The 17200-nt window shown below is 37.6% G+C and overlaps 1 protein-coding gene across 2 annotated transcripts; it reads left to right on the top strand.

Annotated features, from left to right (window-relative positions):
• Positions 1-4895: 4895 nt before the first annotated feature.
• LOC105055978 (beta-glucosidase 6) lies at positions 4896-16929 on the top strand. Of its 2 annotated transcripts, none has more exons than XM_010938025.4 (13): positions 4896-5070; positions 9783-9849; positions 9940-9998; positions 10100-10175; positions 12154-12225; positions 12334-12421; positions 12957-13212; positions 13590-13705; positions 14055-14278; positions 14732-14763; positions 15390-15492; positions 15574-15682; positions 16589-16929. In XM_010938025.4, the coding sequence occupies exons 1-13, from the start codon at positions 4933-4935 to the stop codon at positions 16761-16763; spliced, it is 1515 nt and encodes a 504-aa protein (XP_010936327.1). In that variant the 5' UTR covers positions 4896-4932; the 3' UTR covers positions 16764-16929. The 2 variants fall into 2 exon arrangements, with proteins under 2 accessions (XP_010936327.1, XP_010936326.1); XM_010938024.3 differs by lacking the exon at positions 4896-5070 and adding an exon at positions 8747-8912.
• Positions 16930-17200: the final 271 nt, after the last annotated feature.

Here is a 17200-nt window from a genome sequence, read left to right as displayed (position 1 = left end):
TCCATCCGGTCTTTAAATAATCGGGCTTTGACTTTGCTCATGTTAGGATGAGGTTCTCCTCCTGTTCCTAACATGGCTGTGGGGGCGCATAAGGGCCGTTGCAAGGGCCTCTCTCCCATCCGGTCTTTAAATAATCGGACCTTCGACTTTGCTCATGTTAGGATGAGGTTCTCCTTCTGTTCCTAATATGGCTGTGGGGCGCATAAGGGCCATTGCAAGGGCCTCTCCCCCCATCTGGTCTCTAAATAATCGGACCTTCGTTTGTGTCGGGACGAGATCCTCCTCTTGTTCCTGACACGCTTAGTTTCGATTGTCTGAAAAAGCTACTCCCTATCGTTACAAGCTCATGCCAAAAGAAAAGATATGCGAATATGAAAAAAACTTTTATTTAAAGCAAAGTTATTGGTAATACATTCGTAGATTTTTCGAATCCCATAGTCGCGGAAGGTCTGCTCTCCGTCGGGGTCCTCCAGAGATGGAGTTGATGATCCCGATTGGAGGCCGATCTTCAGGCTGCTCCTCCCTCCTTGGCGGCTCTGATTGTGGCAGGGTCCTCGGTCGATCTTCTCTACCTTCAGGCCAGCGTCGAATGAATCTGTCGAGCTGACCTCGTCTGATGAGCTCCTCGATCTCATCTCGGAGCTGAATACACTCCTCCGTGTCGTGGTCGTGGTCACGATGATAGAGGTAGAACTTGTTAAGGTTGCACTTTTCGGGGTGTGTGCGCATCATTTCTGACCTTGGCAGCTGCTCCCTGACCTCCATCAGCACTTGAGCTTTTGGAGCATTGAGGGGGCGTAGCTGTGGAATCTTCCTGGGGAGAGCTCTGTCGAACCCTGCGGTCTGGGCTCCTCTGCCTACGAGCTCAGGGAGGAGTGCGGACACGCTTGTGTCTGGGGGGAGTTCGAGCTTGCTGGAGTCACCCGCCTGCTGCTTTTTCGTAGCCTCCTCGTCCTTCAGCTTGGAGGCTTCCTTTGCTCGAGCATATCCTTCGGCCCGCGCCAGCAGAACAGAAGATCGTTCTTTTGAAGACCGCTCTTCAGGGCGGCTATTGCAACTGATTGGTCCAAATTTCGGACCTCCAACACGGTGGCATTAAAATGGTTGACGTAAATTCGGATGGATTCTCCCTCCTTTTGCTTAATGTTGATGAGGGACTCCGAACCTCTCCGGAGACGCCGGCTGCTAACGAAATGAGCAACGAACTAGTGGCTCATCTGATCAAAGGAGAAGATAGTATCCGGCTTCATTACCGAGTACCAATTTCTTGCTGCTCCCTTCAAGATAGATGAAAAAGCTCGACACAGGATGGCGTCTGGCGCGCCATGGAGTAGCATCATTGTTCGGAAGGCCTCCAGGTAGTCAACCGGATCCGAGATCCCGTCGTAGCTCTCGAATTGGGGGAGCTTGAAGTTCGGCGGGATTGGTTCCTGCATAATCATTTGAGAGAAAGGAGGGTCAGTACAGATGTCCTCACCGTAAGCAGTGGGAGCATGGCGGAGCTCTTCGATCCGCCGGTTCATCTCTTGAAATTTTGATCCAGGAGGTCCTCTCGACTGCGAGTCTCGAGGGTCTTCTGGTGGAACGGAGATAGGGACCCTCCGGGGATGGAATCATGATCGGACGGAGGGCTCTCCGCCTTCTGCTTCCCCTTTTCGGGGAAGACAGGGCGACTGGCCTAAGTGGCCCGCCCGGTCGTCAGATTCTGGAACTCCGATGATGCTCTTTCCAGCGGCACTGATGCCTGCGGCTACTGTGGCTGCTGCTGCATGGCCTGCACTGCTTCGGTAAGGCTCCTGACTTGCTGAACCAGTAAGTTGAATTGCTCCATGCCGACTGCTGTTGCCGGATGAGGAGGAGCCTGAAAAACTGGAGATGAGGCCGGAGCTTGCGGGGCTCGCTGAGATCTGACCGCGGAGGTCGTGGATCGCCTGGTGGATGCCTTTCAGGGAGGCATCAGGTGGAGATCTGGCAGGAGAAGAAGGAGAAAGTGTCGAAGAAGATGACCGAAGATAGTCCCGTTGAGTACTGAAGAAGATGACTGAAGACAGTCCCGTTGAGTACTCCTTTAAGAATAAGGGTACTGCGAAGACACAGGACCCTTCCTCTAGCGTCAATTTTATTGGTGCAGAATTCCATCGATGCCGGAGAAGCTGGAGTCGAGGGGATCGCGTCCGCTGCCGGGACCTGTAAGGGAAGTCTAAGCCAGAGTTGGGGGTGCTCCGGCAAGACCCTCCGACGCTCAAGTCAGTACTCTACCTCAACAGAAATGGAGCACTCGAATGGGATTTTAGCAGAGTTTTGAGATAGAGTTTTTAGATTAGAGAAGAACGTATCTGGGGGTCCCTTTTTATAGACGGAGAGCATAACTGATTGACAGCGACGTCTGTAACTGTCTGATAGTGGGCCGTTCGGGGCCACGCGAAGTTTGTTACGGAGAGTAGTGGCATCAGGAGACTGTTCAGGGCCACATGGAGTTTGTTATGGAGAGTGGAGTGATGTCCGTTGTCGCAACTTGCCAGAGAGTGGTGGAGCCATATGGAATCCATTACAGAGAGTGGAGTAGGGTAGTGGCCATTGTCGTGACTTGCCAGAGAGTTCGGGCCTGACGGCTGAAGCTGGGCTGAGACGTCTGATGGAGCAGAATGGCTCTCTGTCTCAGCAATCCAGGAGAAACTCGGATGTTTCCAAGGTTACTGACGAGTCTACTATTGTTGGATGCCTTGGACGCTGATGCTACAAGCAGAAATCATCTGCTATAGAAGCTCGGACAGAGACTTTCTGTTGGTGAAGTCCGGTAGAAGTCCCGATTGCCAGAGAAGTCCATCTGGGATTTGCCTGATGTGGAAGCTCGTCTGAAGATTGTCCGTCGGAGAGGTCCAGTTTCATGAGGAATCTGGTAGGGGGTCGTCCGACAGTGAAGTTCGGATGGCATTATGGAGGTTTGTCTGCTGGAGGAGTCTTGAGGATACTATGGAAGGTCAAATGTTGGAGGAGTCCGGGATTCAATTCTGCTGTAGAAGTTCGGACGGAGTTCGACTTTTGTAAGAGTCTGAAAGGAGGCCGCTTATTGTAAAAGCTCGGATGAAGACCAGTTGTCGTGGAAGCTCGGATGAAGATTTCTTATTATAGAAGCTTGGACGAAGACCGGCTGCCATGGAAGCTAGGATGGAGACTTCTTATTATAGAAGTCCCGCTGCTGGAGAAGCTCGATCATTGATGAAGTTCGGAAGAAGTTCGGAATAGAAATCCGGCTGGTGGAGCCCGTCCGTTGTAGAAATTCGTCTGGAATCCATCCGCAGTAGAAGTTCGGCTGGGATCCGGCTCTTGTAGGAGTCTGGATGAAATTCAGAAGGCGGTCGACCACCGTAGAAACTTGGATGGAGTCTGGTTGCTGTAGACGTCCTGCTGTTGGAGAAGCTCGGAAAGCGTTTGGAGCAGTCCGGTGGATGAATGGGGGAGCTCATTATTGAAAAAGTCCGGATGGCATTGTGGAAGCTCAGACGGCCGGGGGCGTTCAGAAAGACATCACGCAAGGTCGGAAGCCGGAAGAGCCCAGGGAGGGTCGGTCTTTTACGAACTTCGGCTGGGGGTATTTTATACCCAACAATATTTATAAAACTAATAAAAATAATTATATATTTATAAAAATAATTAAATTTATAAAAATACCTTTTAAAGCAATATGGTACGATAATTAACGGCATACTGCACCCTTTATATCATTTTTGTACCGTAAAAAATAATATTTCAATTTCTTATTACTACTTCTGTATTATTTTCTAGAAGATATCGTTCCTATACCATTACCCTTTAACGGTATTGATACGATTTCACGATAACGGTTCGACATATACTCACCCTTACCAAAAAGGTAAAAAAAAATCTAATAATATCACATAATTTGTTGTATAGCAACGATAATAAGATTGAAATTAGACCAAACTGAATATTAGTATATCCTTATCCATATTTATTTTATTTGATGAATATAAATACAGATATGGATATTAGTCAGATATAATAATTTATATCCTTATGTATTTTAAATGGATAGTGATGCGAATCGGATACTGAAAGTATGAATATAAATACAGATTTAAGCTAGATAATTAAATTTTATCAGTATAGAATCAAAAATATTACTAAATGAATGTTAAAATAAAATTAATATTATATTAATATAATTATATATATATTTTAAAAATTTTTGAGTGATATATAAATTTAAATAGAATTAAAAATATAATTAGATATTCGGATATTGATCGGATAGTTATCTATCTATATATATATTATTTTTTTTATGTAAATAGATATGGATATAAATATCAACCAGATGCTTAAATTTTTATTTATATCGAGATAGATTCGAATATAAAAATAATTTTCGATGGATATTATTCGATCTACTTTCACCATTAAACTATAAGGTGCTCGTTAAATCTAGATTCAAGCATACAGGAGTCTTGGGTGTACGGTACTAAATAGCATCCCTACGTGGTCAATAAATTGGCCAAAGATGAAACGATACTGAGAAATGTCGGCCCATTTATTCCTTGTGAGTCACATGAGTCCATATACAGCTGCCAGAAGTGTGAGAAAGAAATATAGGTTATATCTACTAATAATGGTGGGGAGTCTTGGGAGAGAATGCTCTGATGGGATCATCGACTGTGACCTTTGTAGGCGAATGCGTGTGGACAAAAGACAACGATGGACAATTCGGCTATTCCCTTCACACTTTCTTCTCCTCAACCATAAACTCCACCCCAACTCACACCTTTAATTGTCCCTCTCAACAAATTTCCACTCATAGGTTCCACCAAGTGCCAGGCCATACCCCTCTCTATAAATGCCATTGTGAATATTGAACTCTAATCCAAGACTCTCTCTCTCTCTTTCCTTCTTTCCTCCCTCTGAAAATTAATAATGTTGTTCAAAAGGAATCTTCTGGCTATACTTTTGGTTGTGTTTTTGATAAAGAGGTGTTCATCAGATAATGGAGGACTAAGTAGGGGGAGTTTTCCCGAGGGATTTATCTTTGGAACAGCTTCTTCTGCTTATCAGGTTGGCATTTCTTTCTACTCTAAAAATTTGTACTTGTTAAATATGAAAGCTCTTCCAAAAGAATATATATGAAAGCTTGATGGAATATATGGATCTTTCTATACTTTCCTTTTGTTATTTTCAGTTCATCCCGTATTTAGAACTAGCTGTCTTTTTTATTTGTCTTAATGGGTGTAGTTCCATTCCTTTCTTGAGTGCTTATGTGTGCTCATGTATTGTTCTTGATATTTATTTGAAAGATAAAATTTCACTTGAAGGTGTTTCTTTCTTCTTTTTTCTTTTCTTTTCTTTTTTTTGGCCTTTCCAAAAGATGGGAAGATGAATAGTGGGTGATCTTCCCATATCTTGATTATGTCACATCCATCAATTTGCTTGGAAGCAGTAGTCAAAAGAAAACTATATATGATCTCTGATCTAGCAAGTTAATTTCAAACATTAGATAATTTAGATTTTAATATTTATCTTATTCATGGAAATTATCTATTCATCGGCTATTCACCGTGCATATCTCATATATAAATTTACTTTAAAAGGATATGCATGTTTATGATCCATCCAATGAGGAGTACAAGTCCAGGGAAACATGCATGACTAAAAGATGTTATCCATTTAAAATTTGTCCATATTAGATCCATAAAATTCACCCAAATTCCTTTGCACCATGTTCATATATCTCTTTTCATTTTTAGGTATGATTCCATAAAAGATATAATCTTTCTTGTACTATACACAGAAGTTCAGTTGTTAGTTCCATCTCATGATGATAGAATGCGAATGCATGCAGTCATATTCCAATTATGAATCCTATTATTTCTATGCAGTTGATAAGTTTTAATGAAATTTCCAAGCTCCATCAGTGCCTTCTCTAACTCCATCATCTCCTTGATCTTGCACCCAGACCTCCATATATAACAAGGAGGTGGATTCCAAATTATAGGAATAAGCTCCATCATCATGTAACTCCACTATATTACTTAGTCATTACACCACCTACAATAATAATAATAATAATAATAATAATAATAATAATAATAATAATAATAATAATAATAATAATAATATCATAGAATTTGTCCTATAGCAACAGTAGGGTACCACATGCAGCTAGACCACAGCATGAAGGAATCATGGGTGTCAAGTAATGAATGGCATTCCATACAGTACATGGTCACATTAAATAGACGCAAAATATTAATTGAGACATGTCCTGAGAGCTGATTGGGAACTCATTTATTCCTTGCGAGTCGCGTGAGACCATACAGTTACCATTCTTTTCCCACTACTAATTAATGGTGGGGTCTAATAGACATGGACTTACGGGGGCTAACCACAGCCACTTTATGGGTGAATGCGTGTGGAAAGAAGACCAGGCAATGCAGCCATTCGCTTCCCCATTGTGTGGATAGGCCACATTAACAGAAGATTCGATAGAATATATAAAATTAAAAATTGTTACAACCACAGGGTAATTGAACAACCTAAATTCATTTATAACAAAATATAATAATCTATCATCAGTAGTAAGAGTTGTCCAATTATAAATTTAAATTATTTAATTGATGCCAGCATCATTTTATCTACTTATTCCTTATCGAGATCTCAAATCATTGCTAAGCACCAGGCAGCTTATCACTCTGAAAAGAAAAATAGAGTGGTGTAAATTTTACAGCCTATTAAGAATCCTTAAACACCCACATTTGCATAATAATAATAATAATATAATTTTTTAAATAATAAATAATTATTACCGGTATAAATAGAATGTCATAAAACTTAATCCAAATATCCAAATCATACCATTGCTAGCTCAGCAATATATCACGTAGTTCAAAATATGTTTCGCTATTATGTTATTATGTTATTATGCTGGATATGATATCAGTTATAATTATTCGTTAAATTTATATTATTATTTTATAAGATACGGGTGTGTGGGGATTCTTAGTGGATTGTAAAGCTCATGCATCTTCAATTTTCTTTTAAAGGCACGGATGTTTAATACTTGGCTACATAGTTTGGGATCTTAACGAAAGGATGAATAGATGGAACCAAGATTTTAAGTCTGATGGGATGGAAGCATCCTAGCTATCTCATTCTATTCTTATAAAAAAATAGGATTGAATAGCTAGAATTGAGACTATAAAACTTATACATAATCGGAGAGAAGAAGAAATAAGAAAAGAAGAAAGGAAAGATAAAAAGAAGAAAAATGAAAAATGAAAAGATAAAAAGATAAAAGAAAATGAAAGGAAGGAAGAAAGAAGAAAAAATAAAAGATTTTTTATATGTATACCCTCTTAAATATTCAAATTTGTATGAATATTTTTTAAAATTGATATTTATATATATATATCTTTATAAAATATTTATTTTGTATGTATATCCTTTTTTTTTTTATTTTTGCATATGTACCTATATCATATAATGCCATTAAAATTTGACGGTTTAAAATTTAAATGACTAAAATACCTTCATAGATAGATGTGCGAAAAAAATTTATAAAGATATATATATATATATATTATTAATAATAATTTTATATGTATATTCATGTAAATTTAAATATTTAGAAGATATAAAATATAAAAATTTAATTTAATTTTTATCTATTTCATCTAGATAAATTCGAGCCTTCTTACTCTATAATATAGTAACATATTACAGAATATAAAAATATGATGACGATATTATCTAATATTTTATATATTAAAATATTATATTATACTATATTTTTAGGCAAGATGAGATGACTATATCCATCTTATAATAACATGATATATCTTATACTTGATAAATTTTTTAAAATAAAATATAATAAGATTATAAATTTTTATTGTTACGTACTGTTCAAATCCATAACTATATCTATTCTATGCAAATGCACAAGCTATTTATCTAATATCAGGTTTAGATATTTTTTTCAGAAACATATTATTTATATTAAAAAAAACATGGATGGTTATAATCTATCTATTTTCTAGATAAAATAATTTTGATCTATTATTTAATAAAAAGATCATTTTATTTATATAAGTTAATAAATTAAGTATATTGATTATTTTAGTTGTGCATATTAATTTTTTTCATTAAAATAAAAAAGAATTAACAAGCCAAAAGAAGTATATTATACGCAAAAAAATTTAATTTGAATTTTTTATATATATACCCTTCCAAACATTCAAATTTTATGAGAATATACATGCAGATGTCAATTTTGAAAGGGTATTCATACAAATTGGAATGTCAAAGAGGATATAATCGTAAAAAACCCAAAAACCAAATAAAAGAAAGAAGAAGACTAGGAGATTAGGGATATCTACATGAATGTATCAAGCAGACTGCTGCTAGGATGGAATGGGACACTGAAGTTCCTATCCATAAAACAATTAGGACATCCATATCTTATGAGATTTAAAATTTTGGATAAAATAATACTCATATTAATCAAATAATTTAAATTTATAATTGGATAATTTTATTACCTATGAATAATATATTATTTTATGATTTATATTGTTCAATTATCTTAACTACAATGAATTCATAAAATCTTGCATATTCTTTAAAATCCATGCGGCCGATGAGGATCCGGAATAGTCTCCCTAGAGTGCCAGCCCATCTCCCTCTCTATAAATCTCTCTCTCGTCTCCTCTCCACCCCCCCCACACCCCCCCCCCCCCCCCCCACCCCAACCGGAGAAAATAATGTTGTTCAAAAGGATTCTCCTGGCCATCCTTTTGGTTGGGTTCTTGATAAAGGGGTGTTTATCAGATGATGGAGGACTAAGTAGAGGGAGTTTTCCAGAGGGATTTGTCTTTGGAACAGCTTCTTCTTCTTATCAGGTTGGCATTAATTTTTTTCTCCTCCTTTTAAAATTTGTATTTATCAAATATGATAGCTTCTTGCAAAAGAACATGAGAGCTTGATGGTGTGTTGTATATATATATTATATATATATATATATATGGATCTTTGTGTACTTTTCTTTTGTTCTTTTCAGCTCATCCTGTATTTAGAACCAGGTGTATGTGTTTGCTCATATATATCTTATTTTTGATAATTATTTGAAAGATAAATTTCACTCAAGGAATTCTTTTTGTTTCTTTCAAATTTTTTTCCTACGAAAAATAATGTAAAGAAGAATCAAAAAACTCAAGAGAAAAGACTTCGATTCAAAATAAGATGTTATTATAGGAACTCTTCACACACTCACGGTATGGGAGCTTTTTCCCACAGATTAAAAAAAAAAAAAAAAAGGCTCTATTCAATCCTTCAACGAGGAATAGAGAACAAAATATTTTTTTCTTCCTTAATAGAAATGGATTATATTTCGGAGAGTAGCAGCAAAAAAAAAAAAAAAATAATAATAATAATAACAACAACCGTCTCGGTAGATCATCTTTTCCTCAAAGGAGATGGGTTCACGTGTGCTGTTTTTTTCCTGGATATCCGTTCGTGGGGCTCCTGGAAATCGGGACATTTCCGTAATTTCTGACAATTGTAGGCCTATTCATAATTATACCAAAAAAATGTTATCTTCTAGGCTGGGTTGGGCCTTCCATCTGGTGGGCCCATGACCAGTATGATTGCCAGGCTTTATAATTAAAATGAAAATTATTCTTTTTTTCTGAACAAAAATAAAATTATTCTCCCAATTAATCTTTTCATACTATGTCATCTTCTTTCTTTCCCCCTTTTTTTTTTGGTTTCAGTATGAGGGAGCAGTGAAGGAGGCTGGAAGAGGACCCACAGTTTGGGATACCTTTGCCCATTCTTTTGGTAATTTGAAATTTTTTAAACTTAATATTTGACAGAATTAAAACAGAATTATGGGGAAAAATGTAAAGATAATTAATTTGGTTTGTGCAGGTAAGGTGATTGATTTCAGCAATGCTGATGTTGCTGTCGATCAATATCACCGTTTTGTGGTATTTTTTTTTTTTCCACTTAATTATCACTGATGTTCTTGAATATATTATCCAAAAATGTCATTATCTAATACTAAGGAACGACATGCTTGTAATGGCAGGAAGATGTGCAACTTATGTCAGATATGGGAATGGATGCTTATAGGTTCTCCATTGCATGGTCACGCATTTTTCCAAGTAAGAATTCACTTAAATTGCGAGCCTTTTTATGCCCATTTTAAGAATTTCTATGGAATTTTTTAGTAACTAATACAAAATTAAAAGTTGATAGAAAAAAGATAGGTTGTAGAGCAATATACAAAGGATTTGAACCCTGGATAAAAGACTTAATTCTTTTAAACAAAATTAAATTTTAATGGCCTTCATGCCACAACGAGGAATGGTGATTCAGTGAAATTGGTGCAAGTCTGCAAAGGTCAGTGTCACCACCATAATGAAAAAAAAAAAATAGTTTCTTCCTTCAGCTTTAAAGAAAACTTAGGGTTTTATGAACTTGATTTTCAGATCCAATTTAGCAAAGGTAAATAAGAAAATGAGACCTAGGCTTGACATATGACCAATAAAATTGGTTGTCAGAATACAAGACTTGGAATGCTGCACTGTAGACTATGACCAAATTGATTCAAGTTGACCGTTGCACCAATAGTTATAACGACCACATGGTCAGGTGGCATAGATTTTGCATTCTACGGCTGATGGCAGGACGTACACGGCAATCTCAAGCCTCTTTTTTTTGACCGAACATGACTCCACTAGTTATCATAGAGTATGTCACGAGAAGTGGTTTAATAGTATCCAAAGAATAAACCATGCATAATCTTGGAGTAATTTGACCCCACCCATCCTGGAAATCAAGACAACATTCTAGTTCTCGGCCGATGGTAACCCACGGGAGCAAGGTTCCTAAACCGGACTCCATGTCATTTGACTGATGGTATGATTCAGTACACTCCTGCACTGTTTCATATCAGATTCGAATTAACATGGCAAAATAAGTAAGGGAGGGAGAGAAAAAAACCGGAAAGAGAGGTAAAGGAGAGAGAGGAATGGAAGGAGAGGGAGTGAGCGAAAAAGTGGATGGTGAGCATCGGAGGGCTGTAGGGGCCTCCGAAGGGTGGATCTTCCTCTCCATCCTTCGTCGGGTCGAGGATAGGGCAACCACCATTATTTTTATCGTGGTCCATTTTATTTTTATCGTGATTCATAGTGAAGTCGTCAATTTCATTTTATTTTTAAGTAAAGCCAACAATAGAGTTGCTGTCTTCATTGTAGATTGCGATAAAAATAAAATGGATCGCGATCGAAATAGGGATAGTCGTCTTGTTTTAACTTGATGAAGGAAGAGGAGATCCCGCCTTTCGAGGGTCTCCACATTCTTCTGACGGCCACCACCAACCTCCCTCCACTCCCCCTCCTTCCATTTCTCTCTCCCTCCCTCTCTCTATCTCTCTCTATTTTTCTCTCTATAAAGGAAGGTGGAGCTCCAAAGACCTCGGTGGCTCTCAAATGACATCGGTGGCTCTCCGATGACCCTCCGATGGCTTTGACGAGCCTCTGACAGCCTCTAGCAGTCTTTCTGATCTTCCTCTCCTTTCCTTCTCTCCTCTTTCTCTCTCTTTTTCTCTTCTTCCTCACCATTGTACTATTTTTGACGTCAGAATCATGCCGATCAGCCATTAATATAGTTTAGCACATCCTGAACTGGCTGATTTAGGATAGTTCGGCGAACACTGCAGGGGAGCCCTGGACAGTGAGATCGGCTCGGATTTGTACAAAAGGTTAAAAATGTAGAATCAAGGACCTAAGAAATGCTGGCTGGAATTTTCCTGCTTATTTTTTTCATCAGACATACGGTGGAATGTCACCTTTTGGAATCAAAATTGGAAGGTTTCCTCTAAAAAAATGTTTTAGTTTATCAAGTATTGTCCTTTGATGTGGTTAATGAGGATCAACAAAACCAAGCCCAAAAAGTTTGGGTAAGGCATTGGTGCTTCTTGGTCTTTCAAACAATACCAGGATTCTTCCCATTAATGAAGTTCTGCTTCATCTTGATACCAAAAAAAAAAAAAGAATAGCAGGATTCTTGCTTTCAAAATTATATCGGCATTTAAACAAATCTCCATTTTTATTGATCTTCGTTTCATTGCTCATGTAGATGGTACTGGTGAAGTCAATCAAGCAGGCATTGACCACTACAATAAATTAATTAATGCTTTGCTAGCCAAAGGTAACCGAGGAAATCTCGATCAACCATCCTATGGAATTTGTCCAAATTCTTGTATCCACAAGCAGTCAGTTATGGTTTTAATATCTAAATTACGTGTGGAACTTGCAGGGATTGAACCGTATGTGACTCTTTACCATTGGGACCTTCCACAAGCATTGCAAGACAAATATAATGGATGGCTTGATCGTCAAATTATGTAATGCTTTTTGACCAATTAGTATAATTATCTTCTTCTTTTCTTTTTTATCCTTTCTTGCTTCATGACTATTTTGTTATCTATGGCATATATCCTATTACATCTACCAAGCAATTGGTGATCAAAAGATGGTCTCACCCTGGCAGAACCTTAGGCTGACATAAAAAAATTATGCAGCAGCAAAGCATCATTTTGCTTATAATTGGCTTGCTATAGAGATTTGGTTCCTTTTCCATCCACTTCAGTGCACACAACATACTTCTCAGCCAACAAAATCAACTGCTAATATTGGTAGGGTCATCATAGCCCATCTGGATGATTCAGTACAAATAGAACTTTCCATAATGGCTGCTTTAGTTCCACAGGTAATTAAACAGCACTTTAGGCTTTAGCCCTGAAGATGGAAAGGAAAGACCTTGATAGCTGTGGATGTTGGGAGAAGATATCTCAACTGATTCACAGTCATATTTTCATCAAGATGACTAAATTACCTGCAACTGCAAATCATGAACATAATCACTTTGATCATATGCAGCAAGGACTATGCGAATTATGCCGAGACATGCTTCAGGGAGTTCGGCGACAGGGTCACACACTGGATAACTTTCAATGAGCCTCACACATTTGCAATCCAAGGTTATGATGTTGGACTTCAAGCCCCTGGTCGCTGCTCCATTATTCTGCGCCTGTTTTGTCGAGCTGGGAATTCAGCAACCGAACCGTACATCGTCGGCCACAATGTTCTCTTATCTCATGCTACTGTGGCAGACATTTATAGGAGAAAATACAAGGTATGTTAACATATCATAGCATTTAAGTTCAAGGCCTTAAAACAAGTATATTTCTAGGGCTGTATGGATATATATATCTGAAAGATAGCTTACAAGAATTAGTTTTTGAAAGATGCTCATGTGGATATGATTGCAGTAGCACAATTTAATGTTAAAGATATGCATATACGCATATGATATGGTGTATCTGCTTTTACTGCATAATTGTCCTTAGAACAAGTGAAAGAGTAGTTTTCAGACAAACTTGCCAACAAGCCCTAGCTAGTTGGCACCCCTCTCAGCCTAGGAACCCCAGGGTTGAAACCCTGGTGGTGGTGTTGCCATCCCATTTCCCAAAAAAATTTCACTCATTCCACAAACTCGGTCTCGATATGCAGGCAACACAACATGGAACTGTTGGGATAGCATTTGATGTCATGTGGTTTATACCTATGACAAATTCAAGTGAAGATATTGATGCAACACAAAGAGCGCAAGATTTCCAATTTGGATGGTGAGGGTTAAAGACATCCTTTTTGTTTTTCATATTATGAACTTTCAGATTCTGGCCTGGTTTTCTAAGTTTTACTATTCTCAAAAGAATCAGCACTATAAACCAAAACTTTTTTTGATGGTAAAAATTTTCTCTAATTGCTTGAAAGCAATGCATATGCATGGGATCAATAGATAGAAATTGAATTCTCATCTGGTAAAAACTAGACCAACAGAGTGGTACCTTTCATGGTGCTGCTAACTGTTGGATTTTAGCATACACATCAGAAGTCTCATGACCTACATAAAATCTTGAGAATTAGTATACAGAAAATATACTAACACCATTATTAATTTCAATCAAACAACAGGTTTATGGATCCCTTATTCTTTGGGGATTATCCAAGTTCAATGAGGACAAGAGTTGGAAATAGGCTGCCAAAGTTTTCAACTGCAGAGGCTGCTCTGGTTAAGGGGTCCTTGGATTTTGTGGGCATAAACCACTACACGACATACTATTCCAAGCACAATTCAAGCAATATAATAAATATACTTCTCAATGATACACTTGCAGATTCTGGCGCCATCTCTCTGCGTGAGCTTACCGTGCATTAGCTATTCATTTTTCTTCTTATAGCTGAATAACTGAATATTTATCAACCATTTCAAAGACTGATTATCACATGAAATAGATATCTTCCTTGCCACCATCTGGCATCGAGGTTCACGACAGGCTTGTCTTGAGCCCAATGTTGTCTTGACCAATAAATAACACCAATTCATACAGGGTAACAAGTTTTAAGCAAGTGTGCTGGAGCTTGTTGGAAATTAGACCTTGAACAATTATGTAGAACCCATATACTTGGTCAAGTTTTCCAGAGAGAAATTTTATCTGAGTGAATTCCAAGCTACTAATATAATTTGCCAAAATGGATGATGAAGAATTGAAGGAGTTAATGTTTAGATCTGTTCAAATTTTGTATGTATTTGAATATCATGTCAATCTGTTATTAACCCTTTTTTCCTTTTTATTTTTGATTTCATGCAGCCTTCAAGTATGGGAAACCAATAGGAGATAAGGTATTACTTAGTTGTAAATTTTGATAAAAGTTGATGTCTTCTATGCTTTAAACATAATCAGGCCCTTCATCCAATGGTCAAAATACCATCTAGTCCAGTATGTGACACCACATCAGTCTTAAGTACTACAAGCCACAATGGAATCATATTAAACCTACTGTAAAATCAAATGCATGCCATGTAATTTTGCATAGTAACCTCGAACACTATTTGTGATCAGATATATTTCTCCTTTGGAAATATTGGTACTAAGGTGTTACTGCAGCTTATGCTTGTTTTAGATGAGACATCTCCTCATCTATCCATGAGGGAACCCTTACAGTTTCAGGTAGAACTACCGTTCACAGTCATAACATGCTAAGAGAAGAAGCATGCCTATGTGAACTTCAAGTGCTGCAAGTTATTTTGCAAAAAGGATGTGAACTTCAAGTTTACATTCAACAAATCATTTCCATTCATCTTAAACTTGACGGTCAATAAACTCTGAGAAAAAACATAGACAAGGCTCTGCTTTCAGGGTTCGATCTATAAATTTCTTCGGTGTACAGACATGTTCTTCCTGCCCTTCAACATATTCTGTTTACTGTAATTAAAGTCTTACAATGATGATTTTGGCATGCATGCAGGCCTCTTCCATATGGCTGTACATTGTACCACAAGGATTCAGAAGCCTAATGAACTATATCAAGCAAAAATATGGCAATCCACCAGTTATTATCACTGAAAATGGCAAGCATGTTTTGCTGTATGTTAAATATGTTATTATTATTAGGTTTCCGTGGTCATTATAATTGTTATATTGATTTGCAGGCATGGATGATCCAAATGACCCATTTATCTCCATTAAGGATGCTTTGAAGGATGACAAAAGGATCAAATACCATCATGACTATCTGTCCAACTTGTCTGCTGCCATAAGGTATTCCTTGACAGTATCTGATGAGAGCATGGACTTTAGATTGTCCCTGAAGTCCCATCCAACCCTATATTCTTTACATTTTTAAAATCCGGAACAGATCCAATATATGAATTAGCCTTCTCACAAGGTTCTTATTTACAAAATGCCCATATTTAGAAAAGTTGAAAATGAATACTGACAAGTATTTCATAGGTTCTATAGATAATGTCATAACAATTTTCTAAAGCAAAATTAAAAGGGAGAAATTCTGCCCAATAAGATATCTTACAAACATAAGTGGCCCATACATTAGCAATGGCATTGTATACAAATGCCATACAGTTATCCTGAGCAAATATTGAAATTCTTCTTGAAGGACTCACCAAATACAATAGGACAGACATAACACCTATGAAATCTTATATCTGAAGAAAACAAATCTATGAACTCTCTGGAATAAAAGGAACTCAAGTATCCCATCCAGACTGAAACTTGCTGAAGTAGCCACAAGAAAAAGCTCCTTTTCTTCCTCCTCATTTCTGCTCTTGCAGCTTAAAGCTGCTAATGAAGTAGGTAGAGCTTTTCCTCCTTTTTGCTCACAAAAAAAAAAAAAGGACACAAATCTATTATTATTTAACCGCATTGTGCGGAGCAGAAGGACTTACCATTATGGGGTCTTGGAAGAGTCATATTCACGCAGTCTTGCCTCCACACACGTGGAGAAGCTAATTTCATGTTTCGAACATTTTAACATCCAAGTCACAATAAAACAACTTTACCATTACACCAAGGTTCACCTTCTATTATTCAAATCCACAGCCAAGCAAAAATTATTACCAGTCCATTTAAAGTATGATGATGGAATTATGTTGTTTGGTTTTCTTGGTGCCAACTAGATAGCTTATGTTTCTTATTTATACCATGCAGGAAAGATGGTTGTGATGTACGAGGATACTTTGTCTGGTCTCTCCTTGACAACTGGGAATGGGCTGCAGGATACACTTCAAGATTTGGTCTATATTTCGTTGACTACAAAGACAATCTGAAGAGATACCCTAAGAACTCTGTTCAATGGTTCCAAAACTTGTTAAAATCCGCCTAACCTACAGCTGATATCCTCCCAGTATTACAAATTTTGGGCATCATTCACTCTGTGTCCCTATAAATATACTGCATAATAAAAAAATTTGTTCAAGATCATCAAATGTCACCTGAAACTGAATATTGTTATCCAATTTGCACATAAAGGTAATGTTTCCCATAAATATGATCTCATTCTCAAATTTGCCAATGTGTTCTTATACTGTCACTTAGTTTATTAACAACAACAGAATCATATCATTGCCAAACACATTGCTACATGGAAAAGACAAGTCCATTTATCCATTTGTAAGCCCTAACTTGTGAAAGAAAAGGAGGTGGGGGTGGCGGTGGGGGATCGGCTGTTTGGGTGCTGGACGTCTAATCCGGTAAAAAGAAATCCATCTGAATAAAGATGTTAAAATTAAGAAGAGATTAATGGAGAGTTGAAGGCTCGGC

This window comes from Elaeis guineensis, chromosome 13 (genome assembly GCF_000442705.2).
Source record: "Elaeis guineensis isolate ETL-2024a chromosome 13, EG11, whole genome shotgun sequence".
In the NCBI taxonomy this organism is placed as follows: domain Eukaryota; kingdom Viridiplantae; phylum Streptophyta; class Magnoliopsida; order Arecales; family Arecaceae; genus Elaeis; species Elaeis guineensis.
Note: the sequence above shows the minus strand (reverse complement) of the source record. Positions and strands in the feature narration are given on the sequence as shown.